This window comes from Vicia villosa, linkage group LG5 (assembly GCF_029867415.1).
Source record: "Vicia villosa cultivar HV-30 ecotype Madison, WI linkage group LG5, Vvil1.0, whole genome shotgun sequence".
NCBI classification, from domain to species: domain Eukaryota; kingdom Viridiplantae; phylum Streptophyta; class Magnoliopsida; order Fabales; family Fabaceae; genus Vicia; species Vicia villosa.
In genome coordinates this window covers 75,274,844-75,294,193 of record NC_081184.1, presented here as the reverse complement: position 1 = coordinate 75,294,193, position 19,350 = coordinate 75,274,844, and the positions used below count along the sequence as shown (strand labels likewise).

Below are 19,350 nucleotides of genomic sequence, written 5' to 3'. Positions count from 1 at the left end.
TGAGATTTTATTTCTTGATTAATATTTATAAAATACTAACGAAAAGGAGTTATTTAATTTTTTCACTCTTGAATTTTCTAGGAAAAATGAGAAACAATTTATGTATATATATATATATATATATGTTTGACTATATTATAATGATTAACTTTTTTAATTATGAATATTTGAATTAATGTTAAAGTTATTTTATTTGAATTTAATTTATTAATATTTATCTTTTTAATTAAATAATGTTATTAATAATATTAGTTTTATTTATTTATTTAATTTTTTTTAAAGTATTATATTTTTTCTCCATTATTTAATATTATAAAGTTAAATTTTTATTAAAGATAAGAAAAATTTACCTTTAGTAGTTTTTTAAAGTCTATATCAGTTTGACTTTAATAATAATATTAAATGTGTTCTAAAGGAAAATGTCAGAAAATTGCTTTATATATTGAAAGTGTTATATTTGGGTTTGCATATAAATTGTTCTCTAGGTAGGAGAGAAAAACAAAAACTGAAAAATGGGTTATTCCAAACAATGTTGTTCTCTCTTTTCATTGGTATTATTGTTAGTTGCATGTGTAAATGGAGAAGATCCTTATAGGTTTTACACTTGGAAGGTTACATATGGTGATATTTTTCCACTTGGAGTTAAACAACAGGTACTTTATTTTTATTATTCTTCTTATTGATGTTGTTGTTTTGATTTCCTACTTTTATGAAATGAATATATAAACTCATTATGGTATATGAAATTGCAGGGAATATTGATAAATGGACAGTTTCCAGGGCCACAGATTGATTCAGTGACTAATGATAACTTGATTATCAATGTTTTCAATAACTTGGATGAACCTTTCCTCATCTCTTGGTTAGTTTTTGTTTCTTGTTTATTCCATTATTAAAAGCATCATTTGCATAATATTTACAACGACTGGGCCGTCTTTAGTTTTCGGAGATTCTGTGTAGTTTAATTAACTACAGTTTGTTTGGCAAAACAAATAGAGGTTATATTTTGTTGTGGTTTAACTGTGACAAATATTTTATGAGATCTATTTTAGTCAGAGTTTAACCATGTAAAATTTAAGGTTATGTGCGATAATCTATCTTGCACGCCCTCCAGTCAGACTTGATTTGAAATTGTGTTTGATTTTCTGTTAGGAACGGTGCACTGCAGAGGAGAAATTCATGGCAAGATGGAGTGTATGGTACAAATTGTGCAATCCCTCCAGGAAAAAATTTCACTTATGCTCTTCAAGTAAAAGATCAAATTGGTAGCTATTTCTACTTTCCATCCCTTGGATTACACAAAGCAGCAGGCGGTTACGGCGGTTTCAAAATCGTTAGCCGCCCTTTGATACCGGTGCCTTTTGATCCTCCAGCAGGAGATATCACCATATTAGCAGGAGATTGGTACAAGAGAAGTCATAGAGTAAGTTTCTTCTTTGAATAATTGTTTATAGTCCTCCCTATGCTAGATAAAAAAATTACCAATTAATATGAGTTTATATTTTGCAGGATTTAAAGGCAATTTTAGATAGCGGAAAGGATCTTCCTTTCCCCGACGGACTTATCATCAATGGTGGTAATTCTGCCGTATTCACGGTCGATCAAGGTATACATAAATTTCACTCCATTCGTTTACGTAAACTGAAAATCATTTATCTCACTGACTCTTATGTTTCTCCTTCAAACCGCCTTTTACACCTCATATAGATGATTACTAGCGTCCAGTCGGGCACTGTGTCTGTCGATACGATTTTGTCAACATTACAAAATTTTATGCGATTATTTTAAATAATTCAAGAAACATACTTGATTGTTTACAGGGAAGACATACAGATTCCGGATATCGAATGTGGGGATTAGCACTTCCATAAATTTTAGAATCCAAAACCATAAGATGAAGCTTGTTGAGGTGGAAGGAACTCACACAGTTCAAAACTATTATGATTCACTTGACATTCATTTGGGACAAACTTATTCTGTTTTGGTTACTGCTGATCAACCACCAAAAGATTACTACATTGTTGCCTCATCAAGATTCACCTCACATGTGTTGACTGCTTCATCCATTCTTCATTACAGTAACTCGCACCAGAAAGTTAGCGGTCCTCTTCCGGCCGGACCGCCCCCTGATATCGACTGGTCCCTCCAACAAGCTCAAACTTTTAGGTATTTATTTTTTTATTTCAAAGTTAAATGAAACTTGTTCTACAAGAAAGGACTAAAGTAAGATCGACACTGAAAATTTTAGCAACGTTACATGCTGACATTAACAAATGATTCATTGATTCAGGACGAATCTTACCGCAAGTGGACCAAGACCGAATCCGCAAGGAACATATCATTACGGACAGATAAAAATAACAAGAACAATCAGACTTAAAAATTCTGCTCCAACTATCAATGGAAAACACAGATACGCTGTAAATAGCGCGTCGTTTGTTCCTACGGATACACCGCTTAAACTAGCCGATTACTTCAATATTAAAGGGGTGTTTTCACTTGGAAGTATCCCAGACAAACCCACCGAAGCCCCCGGTTATCTAACGACTTCAGTCATGGCAGCCGATTTTCGCGGTTTTGTAGAAATCGTGTTTGAAAATACCGAAAATCATTTGCAATCATGGCACGTTGATGGACACAGTTATTTTGTAGTAGGGTAAGTTCAATTTAACCTACTTCTTTTTGGTTTGAAAATTTTATACATTTACACATCATGATCAAAATATTAATTTTTTTTCGAACATCAGTTTTCTTTTTACTACGATAATATAAATATCATACTAAATTATAATCCTACAAATTTTCCACTCAAAATTTCCCGCTAAAAATTTATATTATTTAAATTTGCAGAATGAATAAAGGACAATGGTCAGAAGCAAGCAGACGGAGTTACAATCTAAACGACGCAGTTCATCGTTGTTCAGTTCAGGTAATTAATTCAAATTTATTTAAAAGATACCGTTCATCGTTGTTACGATATCGATCTAATATTCATCTTTAATTTGCTACACAGGTGTTTCCAAATGCATGGACTGCAGTGTACATGCCATTGGACAATGTAGGAATGTGGAATGTGAGATCTCAGAATTGGGCTAGGCAGTATTTAGGTCAACAATTTTATCTTAGAGTGTATTCTCCTGAAAGATCAACAAGAGATGAGTACTTGATTCCAAGCAATGCACTCAGATGTGGCAAGGCTGTAGGACATTGAAGTTAGATATAAACTTTTTTTCATTTATACCAACTTAATTAGACATGTTTAGTCTAATAAATTATGAAATAAATTGAGTTGTTCATTTTCAGATCAATGTAAATTGTAATCTGATAACAATAAAAATTGCAAATCGAAATTAAAAAATTAAAATACATACAAAATTGAGAGTGTGTTTGTTTCAACTTACAAAATAAGATTCTTGGGAATATGATATTGGAAATGTAATAATCCCATGTTTGTTTTAAGTTTTTGAAAATTATTCCTGGGTATTTTTTATTCTCAAGAACTTATTTTACACATGATTTCTTCCTGCCTTATTCTCATGTCAAAGGGTGCGAATCCAACATTTTCATGGGAATAAAGTCCAACTAACTCTAACTTCTCGCTAACACTTACATTTAATTTAATTTTTATTTTTTATAATTTTTTAATTAAATTAAATTTATAAACATTCGTTGGAAATTTAACTTTTGGCCAAACACATACATAGGAATCTTTTTTCTAGAAATAATAATCCCGGGAATATAATTTCAAGGAATAAACACACCATGAATATTAGTGTTTTTTTTATTGAGTGTAAGTGCTAAGAAATGATAAAGAGTTGATGAAAAAGATTTAACAACGTTTTTTTGCCTTTTAACATCACTTTAAAGTGTTGTAACAAGTAGTCACACAATAATGCTTTTACTAAGCAATGTTAAGCTTTTTCAGTTCTTATTTGTTTAAAAGGAATGCTAACTAATGCCCTTAGGGTACTCTTTAAGTGGTTAAAATAGTAAGTATTTTTAAAAATGCGTGTATTCAATGCATTAAAAATATATTGGAAATTGAACTTTTGACTTTTGTTAAAAATATTTTCTTTATTTAGTATGCTTAAAGAGTGCCCTGAGGGCACTCGTTAGCGAGACCCTTTGTTTAATTGTCAAACTGCAGTACTTTTATATTAAAAAATGTCGGTTTATTAAAATATATTAATCGTGTTTAGAAAAATATTGTTGATTTTTTTTTTTAAAAAAAAAACAAACATATTTTATATTAGAAAATAATGATGCATTCGTTTATAGGTCAGGATCAAATGATAGTTTGGTGTCAAACACATGACATTTTCACTACTAAAAATACCGAGTTTACCTGTGGAATTTTCTGCAGAAAATAATTTGCAGGTATAACTGCGGAGTTTCTTGCAACTTTATTAAATAAATTAAATTCTTCTACGCAGAAAATTCAGCAGAAATACCTACAGATTTTACTGCGAAAATTATATTTTAAATAAAAAATCAAACTATGTTTCCAAATCTACAGGTAATTTCGCAGGAAAATTTTCTGCGGAATATGTATTATGAAAATTCAAACTACATTACAAAATCCGCAGGTAATTCAGCAGGAAAGTTTCTACGGATTTTACTGCGAATTTCTTTTTGTATTATGTTTTATTATTTTTTTAATTTAAAAAGTAATGTAAAATATTCTTCTTTTAAAATAAAATTTTTTTCAGAAAAGTTTATAGATTTAAATGTTTTCAAAAAGTAATAGTAGTTTTTTTAAATTTGATAAAAGATAGTTTTTTAAATTTAATAAAAGGTAGTTTTTAAATTTAATGTATTCTTTCCAAGAATTCAATTTATATTTTAATAAAAGTATAAAAATTTGAAAAATATTGTATGACCAAAATTTAAATGGTGTAAATATTTTAAAAAAATAAAATTTGACTAAAATGTAGATAGGGGGTACAATTTCATGAAGGAACCAACCACCAAGACACTAAGTTATGTTGATTACTTTCTGAAACTAGTTTTACTACACTTTGGTCATTTGGAAAAAGAAAATCTTCAAATTAAAATGTAAACGTAAAATCTAACCTAATCAGTAATCATTTTCTAAACGCTTATGTTTTTCACTCTATTCATTTGTGAAACGCTTCTCACTTCTTTTGCTTCTCATTTCTGCAATTCTCCGAGTTTCTTCAACCACATTTTTTGACACCAATCAAATTGTGGTAATATTGTTTCTTTCTCATCCTTTTCATTACTGTAGTTCATCATAAAAGCACTTTAATTAATCGATTACTGAATGTGGTTTTATGTCAAGGATTTCATTGTAGTTCAGAAGAAATTTACTAGGAGCAGGAATCCACCGGCTTGTCCTTGTAAGTTGTTGTTGTTCGTAATCGATTCTCGCTTTCAGCTGTTAGCTTGTGTTTTGTTCTGCCATAGCAAAATTGATATGAAGAGAATAATTTATGTTTTGATGTTTTCATGCTAATTATGTTGAAAATAATTGGAAAACTGGTTTTTGTAAACAAGGTGTTTGTTGAAATGCCACAATGAGTTAATTTATGTTGATTTTGAATATAACTTGAGAATATCTATTTGCTTGATAGTGTTAGAATTGCATAGAGTAAATCAATTTTTGAGAAAGTTCTCAACTGAATCTATACTCCTAGCAAGCTTGCTTATATGATGGAATGTCATAGTCCCAGGCTGTTATTTTGAGCTTCTTGAAATCACATTAAATGGATTTTAGGCTTCTCACTGTGCAATTTTGCTTATATCCGTATGCATGGCTTTATTTAAAATCAATTGTCTTTTTAAACAAGAGAAGTGATTGCTTGATGTTAGGGAGTCCAATTCTGAGGTTGTTCTGTTGGTAAGCATGTGATTGCAGGGGATTTGAATTTGGGGACAATGTTCCATTTGGATTTGAGTATCTTATAGATATCTTTTTGTAACTCGGTGGGAGAACTGACTTTTTAAAAATGTTGCGGATAGCAAGAGTCGCCACCGACTTTTATTTTATCCAATTAGGAAAGACAAAAAGAACAGGAAAGACCTTTGAAAGATTTTGAGTTCAGGGGGTAAGTTATACAAAGGGAAGGTGCAAGCACCCTTTGTATCCATGGTTATCCGTGGGCTCTTAATTGCTTAGATCACTTTATTTGTTTGAATTGTTTAAAAGAGTGTCGTGTATGAATTGAAAAGATTTGAATAAGGACTTTAACTTGTAAATAAGTGTAGCCTTTTGGAAATCGTTTTGAAAAGAGGTGTGGAAAGTATTTTGAATTTGTTGTGAGCAAGCAGTTAAGAGCTACCTACCCTAAGATTGCGATCTTTCTTGTTCTTTAAGTCTTTCGTTTGAAAGGGCTATCCATACCATAAGGACGGTAGGTAGTCCTTTCATTGGATGTATCGGGTCATCGAGGGTCGTCGTTTGCCATAAGTCTATCCATACCATAAGAAGGGCAGAAAGTCTTTACGAAAGGACGAAATAGTCATTTGTAGGCAACCAGTATAGATACCTTAGCATTCGGAGGGACTATCACCATTTAATCGAGGGACAAGATCATTTGTACCGAAGGCGACATCGAAGAGACTATGATCTTTAAATCGGAGGGACATGGTGATTTTGAATCGAAGGCAGCAAGCTAAGGTATCCCTACGTTCGAAGGGACTTGACTATTATTCGAAAAGGCAGCAGAAGAGGAGTTACCCTACAGATGGGTGTGTGAATCAATCACGTGATTCAGTTCGAATATCTTATCTTGTATAAGGTGAGTTATGTCCAGTTAATCAATTGTCACTCCCTAAATTACTAACAACACAAAAAATATAAACACAGTTGTAGCAGTAGTTATAAGGTGCGGAAAGTAAAGTGCGGAAAATAAAAGGTCCTAATTACTATTACATCCAAAAATATGTAACCTATACACCTTTTAGAATTTAAATAAATGGATAAACGAGTAATTAAATAAATGACGGGAATTAAACAAACATACGACAAGCATAGAGTATGAGGTGAGAAGAGAAATCGGGAGAAATTAAGAGCAATTAAGTTTCTTGGAGTTTTTTGAGTGCGGACACAATTAATCTAATTATAAATTATATCTAATTCTAAATTAAATTAAACTAATTATATTAACCTAAAAAAACAACTAAATAAAACTATGTTTTTGTTGTTTTTTTCATAATTTTTTAATAGTTAAGCTAAAAAATAATTTAATTAATTAAAAGGAAAACCTAATCCTAATTAATTGTTTTCTAATAACTATCAAGTTAATGCTTAATTAAATTAATTAAAAAACTAATCCTAGTGATTATTTACTAATTCATAGTTAATGTTTAATTTTTATGGTTTTAAAAAAAAGTTAGTTAATAATAAAAAAAACAAATAAAAAAACAAGAGAAAAAAAAGATAGAGTTGAGCCTGGGGGGTGTGATCTGAGAGAGGGATGTGTGGCAAAGAAATCAGCCCAATGTTGAAGAAATAGTCCAGGGCGAACGATCCAGCGCAGTGACGTCTTGGGGGTTCATGTTGGGGAAGCACTCCCGTGCCTTCAGATCTGATGATGGACGGATCCAATTGCAGAAGAGTAGCGATGTATCATGGACCAGCGCAATTGAATGGTACTGAATCTAAAAATAAGAGCAACAAGCAAAACTTATCAAAATAAACATTGGACTCTGGAGATCGATCCCAGGTCCTTTAAGCCATACACACGCCTTGTTCACCAGCTGCACTCTTTGTCTCACTTGTTAAACACACGCCCACAAAATATTAAATATAAAAAACAACATTTAAATGAAACATTCAAACTATAGTCAAAGTGGGGCCAGGATTCTACGCGCCGTCCAATTGAAAAAGGAAAGAGAACTTGAAGCCATTGACCCGCGAATAGGAAGGGCACATGCATGCGGTCAGAGTCCTTGGAACTATTCATCATCTCCTTCCCCAAATTACCTGCGAATTCTGCTTCGCAATTTGCTGCAAGCGCACCTGCGGATTCCTTCAGATCCATATTCATCCATGGCCATGGCCAGAAACCTGCAAAAGCGATTGATCCATGCAAACAAAACAACCCAGATTGGCTAAATAATGTGTTGCGAGTTCAATGGTACAGTTTTTAAGGTTTGAAACAGTCAGGAACTATGAGAACGAAAGCTCCTCTCTCTAAAGCCCTAACAATGGAAAATGAGTGTACCTGCGCCAAAACACAACAATGATTGTTCAAATCGACTTTAAACATGATGATGAGTAGATACAAATGTATAAAATTGATTTTAAAAGCCTGAATCGAAATCGTGAAATTAAAAAATGTTTGCAAACCGTGAATGATTGGTTCGTCTTCTTTCCACGTACTTTGTGCTTGTATCTTGGGTTGGCTCAACTCCTGGAGTCCTCTGGAACTTAATGAAACGATAGGAACTCGTGGGTAGTGGCTATAGAGGGGATTTCGTTATGCCCTAGTTTCTTGATATTTTTGGATATTTGGAGAGCTTCTTGAGGCCAAGGTTTCGTGAATCCTTATGCTGAGAACGTGATACTATATATACCGGAGGATTTAGGGTTATTAAATGGGCTTGGATGTTGAAGCATTGGTGAGATGGAAATTGATTGAAAAATCAAGTGATTTCCTTCTAAATTTGGCACAAACTCTCCTATCTCATGTCAACGAAATTTGGACCTTTTTATGGTACTATTTGGGCCTCCAAATGGCTGAAACCAAAGCCATGTGATTTACCTCAATTATATGTTCATTCTTATTTAATTTATTTTGAATTTTTAATTGGTAAAGTTCGAATAAATATAAATAAAAGTGACAAAAATAAGAAGATGATTTTAGAGATCCTCATATAGGATATAGACATGTTTGAAGTCCAATACTTAGGCCCATTGGTTTAAAAAATCAAAATCCCCCACTTTGTACTAGGTGCGTTTTCTCAAAAATCGCCCAACTTGTGCGAGCCATAACTCTTTCAAATTTTATCATATGGAGATGATATAGGACTTTTTAGAAAGCCCCAGATGTCCTCTACAAGTCACTTTGGAACATATTTTGCATTTGAGGATTTTATCTTGATGATATGCCTCCTGACAAAAAACATCAAAGTTGCATTTGTTGACTTATAAAAAGACCTATAATGTTTTGTCTCATATCTCTTATGCTGAAGCATTTATGGATCTTGGACCCAACATCAAAGTTGTAAAGAATTGAATTTCCTTAAATATAAGCTTTGTTTGGAGAATTTCTGATGATCTATGTGGGAGATATGGTCAGTCAAAGTTGGGTTGACTTTCTTCTAGAAACCCTAATTTAGTAACTTGGAACTTTGTGGATTTCTGATCTTTCCTTGATGAATCATGATCAAACCTTGATCAAATGATGAATGTGACTTCATAATGTTGATGTTGACCAAAAATCAGGAGTTTTGACTGTAATTTGACCATAGTTGACTTTTAGGTTAAACTAGTCGACTGTTGACTTTCTGAGCTTTTAACTGAGCAATCTTGGGAATTAAGGCTTGAAACTTGTCATGGGGTTAATTTGAATCATAAGAGGTCATATGAATCCTACTTGAGACCTTGATTCACTCATCTTCCTTAAGAGATCCAAAATCCTAATTTGAAGGCCTTTGATTAGGAGAGTGTGCACTTAGTCCAACCTTGAGCCTTTGATACTTGAATGAGCTTAACCGTAAAAATATGATAGGAAAATTTTGGGGTATGACAACTTCCCCTGTTCAATCTTCTTATAAATGAGGATGTAGAGCGGTTTGTGTAACACCCGTATAATTTTAATATTAATTTAATTTGGAATATTGGATTAATAATTAGAATTATTAAGGATTTTGTGAAAATAATAGAAAAATAATGGTTTATGGCAATTGGGCCATGTGAGGAAATAGTAAAAGAAGGGGGTGTGATATAGTAATCCTTTTACTAATTTTATTATTATTTTCATAAAACAATTGGATTTGGGAAGAAAGAAAGAACGTGCAAGAACAGAGGTTTGGGAACACGAAGAACGTGAAGGAGAACTGTAGAGGGAGAGACCAAGGATCAAGAACTCTTGTCCAAGCTAAGGGGGACTCTCCATTTAATCTCTTTTATCGTGTTATGGATGATGATATTGATTAGGGATGTTGTTTAGATCAAGAGGTTCCATATTTTGATTTGTGTTACTGTGTTAATCTGTATATTGAAACCTATGATCATGAATCCCTAATGAATTGAGTGGAATTATGTTTGGATCGAATGAAATAGTCATGGATTAATAGACTATGGATGATAGATGATTACCATGTGTTTAGAAGTGCAGAAGTTCTGGTTTTAGATCCAAATCGCAGGTTGTACAGGTGAAATCGCGAAGAAGACGAATGGGTAAGTCGCAGATTCTGAGAACTACTGCCCATTTGCATATGATACGCGTATGGTACGCGTATGGGGAGGGTGGTACGCGTATGGTACGCTCCCCATTGTGCACCAGAATTGCACTTCCTGCTCGTACGCGTATGATACGCGTATGGGATTTGGCTAGTATGCGTATGCTTGCTTGATACGCTTATGTGTATGTTTTCTGTGGAAATATGATTTTGTTCATACGCGTATGATACGCGTATGGTGTGTGTGTTTTGTGTGGAATATTAGTTCTGCTCATACGCGTATAGTACGCGTATGAGGCGTGTTTTTGTGGAATTCTGGCCCTGTTGGTACGCGTATGGTACGCGTATGGCCAGCGTGACTTGTAGATTTTGCGGTTTTAGTGATTTTGAAAGTTCGATGATGAGTAACTTTTAAACTGCTGATCTGTTTGGAATGATGTTTGAATTATGATGATTAGAATGAGATAAATCGTATGATTAATTGATACATGATTTTATTGAATGATGCAATTATATATATATTGAACATACTTGTTGATGATGATGATGACGATGAATGATGATGAATGAGTATAAGATGATGCTACTCATAGTATGATGATGATGATAGTATGTTGTATATATGTTTGCATGCATTCATAGTCATTGACGAGGGTTGTATCCTAATGATGAGAGGATACAGTGAAGGGCAAGAATCCCATTGTGAGGAATCTGTGCTGGCAGGGCCATATCTGGATGATGATAGATCGGTCGGTGGGTTTTCCCATTGATGATGTTGGTACCACATGCATAGTGTTAGTTTCATACATATGCATAATTTTATAACATGATTAATACATGTTATGTGATGACTTGATGTTTGTGGATGTGTGACGATGTTGTGTCTGAATATGAAACGATTGGGTGAATGATATAACTATGATATATTGTTATTTATGATGCAATAACATTGGTTAACTGTGATGAGACTCACCCTTACTTGTTGTCTTTTTCAGATTGAGGATAGCGGCGCGACTTGGTGAGGATTAGCTCATAAGTCGGTTTAGTTTTGTGTCGGTGTCATGCTCTGATAGATGTAACACTGGGAACGCGATGTTTTGAGTTTTCGATTATAACTCTATTTGTTTATTTTGTTTTGAAGCCTGATACATTAATGATGTAATGTTGACTTGATGTTTCAATTCCGCTGTGTAAACATGATTTCTATCGAACGAGTTATAATTCAGATGTTTTCAGTGAATGCATGACATATGTCGAACGTGTGTTTCTTTTATTTATGAATTATGGCACCTCTTTACATGTTACTCTGATTAATATTTGTTTATTTGCCGCGGGGGATTAGAGGGGTGTTACAATAGTGGTATCAGAGCATAGTCGGTCGTTGTGACCAGAGTCTTAGTGTCAGTCTTTCCTGTGTATGCGACTAATACGAGTTATTTGTCGATACTTTTGTTCTGACTGGATTGTTTGTGATTAAGCAGAACAATGGCTGGAAGAGGAGGAAGAAACGATGATGCTATCGCTGAGGCTCTGGGCATGATTGCTGGTGTGCTTGGAGGAAATGCTGTAGGAGCAGGGATTGGTGCTGAGAGGCAATTGGGGAATTTTCACAGGAATAATCTTCCATTATTCAAAGGCACGCATGATCCTGAAGGTGCTCAGAAATGGATGAAGGAGATCGAAAGGATTTTCAGAATCATCGGTTGTGCTGAGAACCTCAAGGTGAGGTATGGCACACATATGCTGTCTGAGGAAGCTGATGATTGGTGGTTGGCAACCAAAGCTGAACTTGATACTGATGGTATAGAAATTACTTGGGCTATATTCAAAAGGGAATTTATGAGAAGGTATTTTCCTGAGGATGTTAGGGGCAGAAAAGAGATTGAATTTCTGGAACTGGTTCAAGGTAATATGACGGTACCAGAGTATGCTGCAAAGTTTGTGGAGCTGGGAAAGTACTATGTGCACTACAACAATGATGAAGCTAGTGAGTTCTCAAAATGTGTCAAATTTGAGAATGGCCTTCGTGATGAGATCAAGCAGGGCATTAGGTACCAGAGGATTCGGAGGTTTGTTGACTTAGTGGATTGTAGTAGGATTTTTGAGGAGGATAGCATCAAGATGAAGTCATCTCACTCTCGCGAGTTGGTTGACACAAAAGGGAAGAAACATATGGATAGAGGTAAGCCATATGGTAGAGGTAAGTCTGCTGATTGGAAGAAACCCAATGGGGGAGATTCCAGTGCTCGTATCAGATGTTATAATTGTGGTGAGATGGGACATCGTAGGAATGAGTGTAAGCTTGACCAGAAGAAGTGTTACAAGTGTGACCAAGTGGGTCATATTGCTGCTGACTATAAGAAGAAGGTTGTGACTTGTTACAACTGTGGTGAAGAGGGTCACATTAGTCCAAATTGTACCAAGCCAAAGAAGAACCAATCAGGAGGAAAGGTTTTTGCTTTGACCGGGTCAGAGACTACTCCAGAAGACAGATTGATTAAAGGTACGTGTTTCATTCATGGCACACCTTTAGTTGCGATTATTGATACTGGAGCAACTCATTCTTTTATTTCTTTGGATTGTGCTATGAGGTTGAATCTAGAGATATCTGACATAAATGGAAGTATGGTTATTGACACTCCTGCGTCGTGTTCAGTAACTACTTCGTCTGCATGCTTGAATTGTCCGGTTGACATTTTTGGTAGAGAATTTGGGATGGACTTAGTGTGCCTTCCGTTGAAACAACTCGATGTAATCCTGGGAATGAACTGGTTGGAATTCACCCGTGTTCATATCAACTGTTTTGTGAAGACGGTAATTTTTCCTGAAGAGGTTAGTTCTGATAATCTGGAAATGACGGCTAGACATGTGAATGAAGCTATCGAAGATGGTGCAACAGTGTTTATGTTGTTCGCATTGATGAATTTGAAGGAAAAAGTGACGAGTAGCGAACTACCAGTGGTATGTGATTTTCCAGAAGTTTTTCCAGAAGATGTGAATGAATTGCCACCAGAAAGAGAAGTGGAGTTTTCTATTGATTTGGTTCCGGGAACTAGTCCAGTGTCGGTGGCACCGTATCGTATATCGCCGTATGAGTTAGCGGAACTGAAGAAGTAGTCAGAAGAATTGCTTGAGAAGAAATTCATTCGTCCTAGTAATTCTCTGTGGGGTGCACCTGTGTTGCTAGTGAAAAAGAAAGAGGGTTCAATGAGGCTGTGTGTGGATTACAGACAATTGAACAAGGTTACTATCAAGAATCGGTATCCGTTGCCGACGATTGATAATTTGATGGATCAGCTGGTTGGAGCGCGCGTGTTTAGTAAAATTGATCTGAGGTCTGGGTATCATCAAATTCGTGTGAAAGATGACGATATTCAGAAGACTGCTTTTAGAACAAGGTATGGCCATTACGAGTATTCGGTAATGCCGTTTGGAGTTACTAATGCACCTGGTGTCTTTATGGAATATATGAATAGGATCTTTCATCCTTATCTCGATAAGTTCGTGGTGGTGTTTGTAGATGATATCCTGATATATTCTAAGAATGAGGAAGAAGATGCGGAACATCTCAGAATTGTGTTAGAACTGTTGAAAGAGAAGCAACTTTTTGCCAAACTGTCGAAGTGTGAATTTTGGTTAGAAGAAGTTAGTTTTCTGGGACACGTGATTTCTAAGAATGGTATTGCGGTTGATCCTACAAAGATAGAAGCGGTATCTCAGTGGGAAGCTCCGAAGTCAGTGTCAGAGATTTGTAGTTTTCTTGGTCTTGCAGGTTACTACAGAAAGTTCATTGAAGGATTTTCAAAGTTAGCGTTGTCGTTAACTAAATTAACCAGGAAGGGACAGGCTTTTATTTGGGATGCAAAATGTGAAGAGGGATTCCAAGAGCTGAAAAGGAGGTTGACTAGTGCTCCTATCTTGATTTTGCCGAATCCGACAGAATCGTTTGTGGTCTATTGTGATGCATCGCTGATGGGTTTAGGTGGTGTATTGATGCAGAATCAACAAGTAGTCGCTTATGCGTCGAGACAACTCAAAGTGCATGAAAGGAATTATCCGACTCATGATTTAGAGTTGGCAGCTGTGGTTTTTGTTTTGAAGTTGTGGCGACATTATTTGTATGGTTCGAGGTTTGAGGTGTTCAGTGATCATAAGAGTCTGAAGTATCTCTTTGATCAGAAAGAGCTGAATATGAGGCAGAGGAGGTGGTTAGAATTCCTTAAAGATTTTGATTTTGGTTTGAATTACCATCCGGGTAAGGCAAACGTCGTTGCTGATGCATTGAGTAGGAAGACTTTGCATATGTCTATGCTAATGGCGAAGGAATTGGATTTGATTGAACAATTCAGAGACTTGAGTTTGGTGTGTGAAGGTACTCCTACTAGTGTTAAATTGGGTATGTTGAAGCTGACCAGCAGTATTCTTGAAGAGATTAGAGAAGGTCAGAAAGCCGATGTTGAATTGATCGATAAGTTGACTTGATTAATCAAGGCAAGAGTAGTGAATTCAGAGTTGATGAGAATGGTATACTGAGGTTTGGTGACCGAGTTTGTGTACCTGATATTGCTGAACTCTGAATGCGTATTTTGGAAGAAGGACACCGTAGTGGGTTAAGTATTCATCCTGGTGCTACCAAGATGTATCATGATTTGAAAAAGTTGTTTTGGTGGCCTGGAATGAAGAAGGAAGTTGCTGCGTTTGTGTATTCTTGTTTGACGTGTCAGAAGTAAAAAATTGAGCATCAGAAGCCATCTGGGTTGATGCAACCGATGTTTATTCCTGAGTGGAAGTGGGATAGCATATCTATGGATTTTGTTTCGGGTTTGCCGAGAACTGTCAAGAATTATGAAGCTATCTGGGTCGTGGTGGACAGTTTGACGAAGTCTGCACATTTTATACCGGTAAGAATGGATTATCCGATGGAGAAGCTGGCTCAGTTGTATATTGAGAAGATAGTTAGTCTGCATGGTATTCCTTCAAGTATCGTGTCAGACAGAGATCCGAGATTTACGTCTAAGTTCTGGGAAGGTTTGCAGAAAGCTTTGGGTACTAAGCTAAGATTGAGTTCTGCTTATCATCCGCAGACAGATGGACAGACTGAGAGGATGATTCAGTCGTTAGAAGATTTGTTGCGTGCTTGTGTGCTAGAAAAAGGTGGTGCTTGGGATAGTTATCTGCCTTTGATCGAGTTTACCTACAACAACAGTTATCATTCGAGTATTAGTATGGTTCCGTTTGAGGCTTTGTATGGTAGAAGATGTAGGACGCCATTATGTTGGTATGAATCGGGTGAGAGTGTTGTGATTGGACCAGAAATTGTACAGCAGACTACAGAGAAGATTAAGATGATTCAGGAGAAGATGAAAGCTTCTCAGAGTCGTCAGAAGAGTTATCATGACAAAAGGAGGACAACACTTGAGTTTCAAGAGGGAGATCATGTGTTTATGAGAGTTACTCCTATGACGGGTATTGGTCGAGCAATGAAGTCAAAGAAGTTGACTCCGCGTTTTATTGGACCATTCCAAATTTCTGAAAGAGTGGGAGAAGTGGTATATCGTATCGCTTTACCGCCGATGCTTGCAAACTTGCATGATGTATTTCATGTGTCTCAGTTGAGGAAATATATTTCGGATCCGTCTCATGTGATCCAAGTAGATGATGTGCAGGTGAAAGACAACTTAACGGTTGAGACTTTACCTGTGAGGATTGAAGACTGAAGACTGAAGCAATTGCGTGGCAAGGAAATAGCTTTGGTCAGAGTAGCTTGGGGAGGACCTGCTGAAGGAAACGTTACCTGGGAGCTAGAGAGTCAGATGAAGGATTCTTATCCAGAACTCTTTACCTGAGGTATGTTTTCGAGGACGAAAACTCTTTTAGTGGGGAGAGTTGTAACACCCGTATAATTTTAATATTAATTTAATTTGGAATATTGGATTAATAATTAGAATTATTAAGGATTTTGTGAAAATAATAGAAAAATAATGGTTTATGGCAATTGGGCCATGTGAGGAAATAGTAAAAGAAGGGGGTGTGATATAGTAATCCTTTTACTAATTTTATTATTATTTTCATAAAACAATTGGATTTGGGAAGAAAGAAAGAATGTGCAAGAACAGAGGTTTGGGAACACGAAGAACGTGAAGGAGAACTGTAGAGGGAGAGACCAAGGATCAAGAACTCTTGTCTAAGGTAAGGGGGGACTCTCCATTTAATCTATTTTATCGTGTTATGGATGATGATATTGATTAGGGATGTTGTTTAAATCAAGAGGTTCCATATTTTGATTTGTGTTACTGTGTTAATCTGTATATTGAAACCTATGATCATGAATCCCTAATGAATTGAGTGGAATTATGTTTGGATCGAATGAAATAGTCATGGATTAATAGACTATAGATGATAGTTGATTAACATGTGTTTAGAAGTGCAGAAATTCTGGTTTTAGATCCAAATCGCAGGTTGTACAGGTGAAATCGCGAAGAAGACGAATGGGTAAGTCGCAGATTCTGAGAACTACTGCCCATTTGCGTATGATACGCGTATGGTACGCGTATGGGGAGGGTGGTACGCGTATGGTAAGCTCCCCATTGTGCACCAGAATTGCACTTCCTGCTCGTACGCGTATGATACGCGTATGGGATTTGGCTAGTATGCGTATGCTTGCTTGATACGCGTATGTGTATGTTTTCTGTGGAAATATGATTCTGTTCATACGCGTATGATACGCGTATGGTGTGTGTGTTTTGTGTGGAATTTGGTTCTGCTCATACGCGTATGGTACGCGTATGAGGCGTGTTTTTGTGGAATTCTGGCCCTGTTGGTACGCGTATGGCCAGCGTGACTTGCAGATTTTGCTGTTTTAGTGATTTTGAAAGTTCGATGATGAGTAACTTTTAAACTGCTGATCTGTTTGGAATGATGTTTGAATTATGATGATTAGAATGAGATAAATCATATGATTAACTGATATATGATTTTATTGAATGATGCAATTATATATATACATATATATATATATTGAACATACTTGTTGATGATGATGAAGATGAATGATGATGGATAAGTATAAGATGATGCTACTCATAGTATGATGATGATGATAGTATGTTGTATATATGTTTGCATGCATTCACAGTCATTGACGAGGGCTGTATCCTAATGATGAGAGGATACAGTGAAGGGCAAGATTCCCATTGTGAGGAATCTGTGCTGGCAGGGTGTAGCAACCTGCCCTAAAAATTAGATTTAGAGTCGCCACCAATTCTACCACGGCGAATAGGAAACCCTACGCAGTTAAGAAATTTGGGTAAGATTATTATAATCAGGTCGAGGGAAGGTGTTAAGCACCCTCAACCCTTTCCTATGGCTTTGAATCTAAGGTAATTGTTTTATGGCTAAAATTATTAAGGTTTAATAGCTAATGAAATGAATCGGGAAAAAAATGAGATTTATGGGGGAGGGGACTCGCCTTGTTGCCAAGTGCCTACACATCTCCTTAGGGAGAATCAGAGTCAACGTAGTTCGGGCACAGGGTTGTACGCCTTTGAATTTGATATGATATGGTTTAAAGTCTTTTTGAATGGCCTATCGTAGTTTTGAATTTGATTTGAAAGGCATTTTGAGTTGCCTGATCGAGGTGATGAAAATCCGTAGTTTGTGGTTGGATGTGTTTTAGATTTGGGCGTACAACCCTGGTTTGATGTGTTTTTGTTAGGAGCGATGATCAATAGATTTGATCATTATAATTAACGAATTATCTGAGGTATTGCTGGTTGTTCTAATCGATAGATTCGATCGTCACAGACAGCAAATGAGGTGTATTTTAACCTTGTAATTAAATTATGAGTTGCCTCTCATAACCAATAGATTCGGTTATTACATGACAACGAATTCAATTATTTACGTTTTATTATTTTATCTCTCGCCAATGTGACTAATAGATTTAGTCGGATAGAGGAGAGAATTTAGACAGGAATTAATTAGATTAGCATTAATAAATAAATTAATTCGATTAAATTTATTTCTCGTCAATGCGACTAATAGGTATAGTCGGATCGAGGAGAAAATTGATTAATGATTAATGTTTTCCCCAAATGGGCAGTAGGATTGGGCAAACCCTAACTTATTGATAACCTTTCTAGGGTTTTCTGTGATTTTAGCTAAAACTGATTAAAATAAATTAAATCGACATAATCGAAATAATCGGGAGATAAGCCTGAATAATTCTAAACCCTAATTATAGCCCTAACCTTAATTTTAATTATATCATTAATTCAATTTAAAAATCAAATCATGAGTTTAAAATAATAGATTAAGTTTAATCATATAATTGTATAAATAATATAAAAAAAAATATGATAGAACCTGGGCAGGATCCTGTGTGATGACCTTTTGAGGATCCACCATATGCCTTCAAATCTAGGTACGTTGGATCTTGCTTAGTAACAGTCCAGTGGTTGAATGGAGAGGGCGCATGGTAGGAACATGTGCGTGGGATGCACCAGATCTGATTGATAAAGGGAAGAAAAAACAAACTGCCACAGCCTGGGTTCGAACTCACGAACCCTAGGTCACCCCCTTTCACGTTTTGCCAATGAGGCTGCGTGTGTATTGTGATTAATGAATAATCTGGATAAATTAAATAAGAAAGAAACACCTGATTGGGGGATTCAAACAAGCAAGTAAACTGGGGCCCACAGTCTGTATGCACGAACCAATGGAACGGAGAGAGGATAGCTGACTTTTTGACCCTCCAATAGAGTCACGCCTGGAAGCCACGCAAGCCTATTGACCAGCCTGGAGAATTGCAGCCACCGTCTACGGCGGACTCAGCCTTCTTCTCCGACGAAGCGAATTTTCGAACCTGCAAAACACGAGCAAAACGCGAACAAGAAAGGTCCTTGTCTACTAATTCAGGCCTTGCGAATCCAATGGCACTAATGGTTTGTCCTAAAACTGACCGTAGCATGCGTTTCGAAG

At 35.8% G+C, this 19,350-nt stretch overlaps 1 protein-coding gene across 1 annotated transcript; it reads left to right on the top strand.

Moving 5' to 3' along the window:
* The first annotated feature begins 499 nt into the window (after positions 1-499).
* Positions 500-3,375, top strand: LOC131606757 (L-ascorbate oxidase homolog). Its single transcript, XM_058878898.1, has 8 exons — positions 500-653; positions 753-862; positions 1,153-1,423; positions 1,510-1,606; positions 1,821-2,166; positions 2,291-2,656; positions 2,851-2,929; positions 3,014-3,375. The coding sequence occupies exons 1-8, from the start codon at positions 513-515 to the stop codon at positions 3,209-3,211; spliced, it is 1,608 nt and encodes a 535-aa protein (XP_058734881.1). The 5' UTR covers positions 500-512; the 3' UTR covers positions 3,212-3,375.
* Positions 3,376-19,350: the final 15,975 nt, after the last annotated feature.

Coding starts and splice junctions, on each gene's coding strand:
- LOC131606757 (XM_058878898.1), top strand. CDS start 513: ATGGGTTATTCCAAACAATGTTGTTCTCTCTTTTCATTGGTATTATTG. Junction 863..1,152: donor GAACCTTTCCTCATCTCTTG/GTTAGTTTTTGT, acceptor ATTTTCTGTTAG/GAACGGTGCACTGCAGAGGA. Junction 2,167..2,290: donor CAACAAGCTCAAACTTTTAG/GTATTTATTTTT, acceptor TCATTGATTCAG/GACGAATCTTACCGCAAGTG.